This window comes from Hetaerina americana, unplaced genomic scaffold (assembly GCF_022747635.1).
Source record: "Hetaerina americana unplaced genomic scaffold, ioHetAmer1.1.p SCAF_12, whole genome shotgun sequence".
NCBI classification, from domain to species: Eukaryota; Metazoa; Arthropoda; class Insecta; order Odonata; family Calopterygidae; genus Hetaerina; species Hetaerina americana.
The window spans coordinates 18,654,530-18,660,529 of record NW_027286292.1 but is presented as its reverse complement, the minus strand read 5'-3'; the positions used below and the strand labels follow the sequence as shown (position 1 = coordinate 18,660,529).

The window sequence follows — 6,000 nt, the reverse complement described above, 5'->3', positions numbered from 1 at the left end:
ATTCCGTTACCTATTCTATGTTGACTATGCTTCTTCCTACCTCTTGATTTAACACTATGGCTATCCCTCGTTGGCTCTCGTCCCCGCAACTGTATATTATTCTATAATTATCCCTCCAGTAATCCCCGCTATCCTTCCATCTCACCTTGCATAGGCCTAAAATATCTATATTTCCCCTTTCCATCTCTCGCTTAACATTCTCCAATTTCCCTGTGCTCATCATTGTCCTAACATTCCACGTTCCTATTCTAACTAATTCGGTCTTCTTCTTCTGCGTCTTCTGTCCTGCTCCTGCCGGTTTTCCCTTGCAAGGGTTTTGTGGGATGATGACCGCAGAAGCCTTGCCTCCCCCGCTGCCGGGCACAACACACGGCTGATTGGGCCGAGCCCTGTAGTTGCCAGGACTCAAAATCTCTGTATTGTCCATCATTTAAATCTTGGGAATGATCATTGAGGTGGTTTCCTGTTGCCTTCCTAAATAGTGTTTTTAACATGACACCATCACTTACTGGCTCACATTACTCACTGGGGTCAGATGCCTTTGCAGCCGTCTCACTGAGGAATATATATATATATATATATATATATATATATATATATATATATATATATATATATATATATATGTATGTATGTATGTATGTATGTATGTATGTATGTATGTATGTATGTAATCAACCTGAAGGTCTGTTTGGTATGTAATGGCAGAGTTCACCCAGTACTAAGCCCGACGGTGTGTGAAATTTACACATCAGGGTAGGGGGCCAGGTCCTTTCCCTGTGCCGGTTATGGTTTCCCAGGAAGATCTGCTACCCGAAAAATCACATAGCTAGGGTGAAGCTGCAGGTGCTCAGAGTGCCTTGCCCGGGAATCGTACCTGGGCCCCTCTGGTCAGTAGTCCAATGCTCTACCCCCTGGACTACCGCGACCCATATACACATATATTCATGAAGTCTTGAAATTGTAAGTGAAGCTTCAATATTTCCTGATGACATCCATTGCAAAATTTCATCTCCTTTGCCATGATGTTGTGTAAGATTAAATGGATTCTCATTAGGAAATTTGCATGGGTGTATATAGAGGGTAATATTAAAGAATTTGACTCCGGTTATATGTTTATATGGCTGATTGTTGGTTTGCTTAATTATCCATACCATCTGAATAAAACATCAATACAATCTTATGACAATTCTCAAGTAGTATTATATATGCTTCATGATAGTTCTGCATGTTGATACAGTTATGTTCCAATTTTGTACTCATCATGATGTTGATGTAGAATTTTTTATTTGGTGACATTATTTTTAGGGCGTCTTCAAAGTTCTTGGTTTTTATCAGAAAAATGTATTTTAAATTTATATTCTTTTACTTTTAGCATGCTAGTTTCTGCTTTTTTGTTGCCATATACCTAATCAAAAATGTACAAGTTTGTATGCATTTTGCGTATGGAAAACAACCTAAATGAATTAAATGCTGCTCTTTACCATACAAAAAACTGTATAAAGTATCTGCAAATTGTTTAATGCATATGTGTCTATGGGTAGCCTGAAAGAACTGCATTAACAGGCTTAAAAATTCTCAAGTACCTGTGAAATATGCTGCATGAGAATTCTGCATGATTAAGGAATAATTGTGTATGTAAGGTATACTGTGAATACTCTGTATGCTTTTGTTGTTATCCAGTTTTTATATCTAAATGTAGATCTGGTTCATGTGCGTACAAGCTTTTACATATTCATCAATGTCACTAAAAATGAAGTGGTAAAGATATTCTGCATAGTTCATGAATAATGGGTTTTATCTTGATAGTTACTATTGGTGTGCACACAGGATCCATGAGAATATAATGGATAAGAATAATGAGTAAGGAAATGCACAATGGATATGGCCAATACCTACTTAAATGGCTACTTTCATAAAACAATGCACTTGCATATATTATTAATAATTGTATAAATTACAAATTGCCACTGACATCTTTGTCTGCAATGTAGTGTGACTTAAATATTGTTTGCATGAAACAGGTAACTATCTAAGTTGGATTTTTATGGTCCAATTGGTTTAGCCACTTCAGAGGAATATTTTGATATCATTGCTAATAAGTGTTTTGATTTTCATTTATTTATATTTTGGTCAGAAATCCATTTTTGTAGCAGTATATCTGGAGAGTTTTATGCATGTTGAATATTGAGAATACATTTCATTCAAATTGTTGTACCAAGAGCATGAGCTGAAAATGTAAAGTGCATATATTCCTTTTATTTTTTCTTGTAGCTCTTGTCTGTTTGTGAATGAATGTAGGTTTATGATGAGCAACTCTGTATTTATGCTTTTTAGTGATGTTTCAACTTAGTTGTAATAATTATTGTATCAACTTAATCAGTACCTGGCTTTAAGCAAATCATTGCTAACTGCATCCATACTATTTATGCATGCCTTGAAATTTTCTTAGAAGTTATTTAACTTTCTCTACCCAGTTTTTTAATATTTACTGGAAACTGTGAAGTGGTGTTGTAAATGAGTCTTATAATTTTGCTTTGTTATTCATTCATATTTTTCTTTTAAATGCTGTTTCCCATGATAGGTGTATATTTCATTACCCATGTCTACTTATGACAAAGTTGCTTTGTGAATAACTCAAAATGTGGCCTTTTTTTCCCCAGTCATGATGAATCCCCTATGTTTTGAAAATCATTGTTCTTCAGAGAAGACATGAAAAGCTTACACATATCCTGGAGCATATTTGCTCATATATCAATATGTTTTTATTTCCTATTTTATACATTTTTCTGATCATCAATAAGAGCAATCTTTTGTCTTGCTTCTCCTGTAACTTTCCCTTCCACCGCATGTTATAAAATACTGCTATTTTTCATTAGTTCTTCAAAAGTTACCTCAGTACAGTTTATTTTATGAATATTCATTTCTCACCAAGGACTTCGTTGTTTTTCCTTTGTCCTGCTTAATACTTTGACCCCATATTTTTAGAATTTTATCTCAGCTCACCATTTTTATTTAAGTTCATATTTTCATGCCATACTGAGTCACACTAGCATACAAGCATCAGTTTTGCCAGTGTTTCTTTCTTTTTAGATTCATTCATATAATCTACTGCTGCATGAAGTTATTTGTGGCCTTTTCAAATTTTTTGCTGATATATATTTTTACTGATCTTACCATTTTCTCACAAGACTGTCCATGTAACAAAACTCTTCCTCCTAATACATTTTTTTCTCATAGTTAAATATTTAACTTTGTTTTATAATCTTCAAGAAGGCTTCTCACAAGCGTATGTTTGAGTCTATACATTTCTGAAGTCTTCAGGATGCACTGAGGTAAGAATGGCCGTTATCTGCAAATGAGTAATAGAAAGATAGAGATGGTGTACCTCTTGGCTAGCAATCAAGAAGTACATGACCTTGTAGGCAGTCATCTTCCTCTTTTCTATCCTGGGTGACCCTCTACATATATTGATAGTCAAGGGAGAGTGTGGGTGAAATGGAAGGGTTTGTACCAGAGTGTAATATATATATTTTGGTTTCAGTAAGTTACCCCTGAAACCCTCAATCAAAAAATCCTTTTTTCAGCTTTGAGGAATATAACATTTTCAGAAAATTTGAGAATTTTTATGGAGACATGAAATGATACTTTCAAGACAATGGTTCTTTAGAAAACAAATTAATGGTCATCAGATTTACCAAACAATCATGCTACTTGTGTTAAGATAGCATCATTGTTTATTTTTAAAAGTACAAGAATTTTACGAGCAAATTCTGCTTGTTTCATCCCAACCGTCAGTTGTCTTTCAAGGAAGAAGGCCAGAAGAGTTTCAAACTATTCAAGAAGTTCTCTCGGGTTTCCCACCGGGTCAGGTTGCAGTACAGCGACGTTTCGATGGCTGACTCTGCCATTGTCTTCAGGGTGAAGTTCAGAGTGAAGTCAGGGAGAAGACAATGGCAGAGTCAGCCATCAAAACGTCGGTGTACTGCAACCTGACCCGGTGGGAAACCCGAGAGAACTTCTAGAATGCCATACGCCGGGAAAACCTGAGATCCTTCAGTTTCCAACTAGCTACATGGAAGCAAATTTCGTTTCCCTTGAAATATTAATTAATTGAACTTTTTGCCTGAAATTGGATTTGGGGATGGCTTAACTCTTTTAAAGGTTTTATTCATTTATGAGGAAACTGCATTTTCATTACTTGATAATCTTAATTCCGTCACGCTATATTTCATCTCATGCTTTTTCTAAAATATTATCACATTCTTGGAATTTTGGGCATAACATGACAGTGAGAAGCCTTCTAAAAATATCACCCCCTCCTTATTATCATCAAAATTATCCTTTTTAAAAATCATTAGATAATCAATAATCATTTGCACATAAATTATGTATTTTCTGTTAATTTCAATTGATCAAAGCGGAAGTTAAAAGAGGTCACTGTTTCTTTTTGAAATGAAAATGTTTTCCTTTATGTTGAACTGATTTTTTATTTATGATTCTAATTTTTAAATGGCATTTTCAGGAGTGTATGAAGAACCATGAAAGAGACATGGAAATATCCTTTGCCATTCAGAGGTCAAAGGACAAAACTTGCGGTGTATGCTTTGAAGTAATTTTGGAAAAAGCCCCAAGGAAACGGAAGTTTGGTATCTTGCCAAGCTGCAATCACTGCTTCTGCCTTGCATGCATCAGGAGATGGAGGCAGGCAAAGAATTTTGACAGCTCAATTAGAAGGTATCATGTCAATATTAACATGTATATAATTAGAAGTACATCTTAGTTGATAATTGGTGTTTGTTCATAGTACACATCCACTTTTGAATGAGATTTAAATGGTTGCGAGAAACTGCGGGAGATGCGGTAACAGTAACTTATAATGGAGTCATCTGCTGATATGAGTTTTAATGCCACAATTTCTGAGTAAAATCTTTTAAATCTCATTGCAACAATTTCAGAGTGTAAAAGTCATTCGCCTTGACCACAAATGATTTTAACACCCTGAAATTGTTGCATTGAGATTTAAATGGTATTCATTTGATACTTTTGATGTTTATATAGTTTGATATGCTTTGGGGAATCATGGAAAATGATTCTGGCTGTGCGCTTGTGATAAAGTAGCCAAAGTTCCATTATATTAACATTTTAAAAAAATTGTTAACATTTCATTCTACCATAAAACAGAAGTTAATGCACAGCATTATAAAAAATAAAATTTCTTTCTTGTAAATTGATCAAATTATAAACTAAGGTAGCAGTTAGTAGTAGAGCCATACATCTCACGTAAGATTTTCTCCAACCTGGAAAATAATTGGATCAGAAAGAGAAGGATCAAACTATTTTTGATGTTAACACTTAATATGAAGGAAATTGGACAAATTGCATAGTTTCAGATGTAATGTGGTGGAATTTGTACGTAATAATGATCATTAGTATCACTTTTCCTCTACATATTGATTTAATCTATGACCAGTTTCAATGTCATGCATCATCCTAGGGGTTAGGTGGCAGAAGAGATTCCATAGTCTCAATTTCATTCCAAAATAAAGATGACTATTTATCATCTTCAGGTGAAAACTACTCTCAAGTGCTGACTTATATACCTTTTAACCGGGAGGGGGGAAGTGGAGGGAAAAATGTGGTCAAAAGAGGGAAGGGAATGGGGAATGTATAGCTGAGGATAGCCAAATAGAATGAAATACAATAGTAAGGACATTTAACTCAAAAGAGGTTGGGATCCTACTACAGTGATTAAGCAGTCATCTTGGTGGACCATATCTGCAGCAGGAAAGAGCGACTTACGAGCGAAGGTGTATGGTGGTCACCAGGCTTAGAGGATTAAGATCACAAGAAGTGGTGGGCCGAAGAAAAATGTTCTACACACTTACACTAGGTGAGGGAACAAATGGGGGCATTTAGGGCAAGGGATAAGTGTGTTTCACAGTCACATTATGCCCCAAGAGAAGTTGGGATGGAAAGGAGAGGGAGGAGGAGGTGAAC

The 6,000-nt window shown here is 35.4% G+C and overlaps 1 protein-coding gene across 2 annotated transcripts in view; it reads left to right on the top strand.

Annotated features, from left to right (window-relative positions):
• Positions 1-6,000, top strand: part of LOC139685724 (probable E3 ubiquitin-protein ligase makorin-1) — an 81,462-nt gene that overhangs the window by 53,901 nt on the left and 21,561 nt on the right. For both annotated transcript variants that reach the window (XM_071582757.1, XM_071582756.1), the window contains exon 7: positions 4,526-4,737. In XM_071582757.1, coding sequence (XP_071438858.1) covers positions 4,526-4,737 — 212 coding nt within the window. The remainder of the gene's footprint in view (positions 1-4,525; positions 4,738-6,000) is intronic.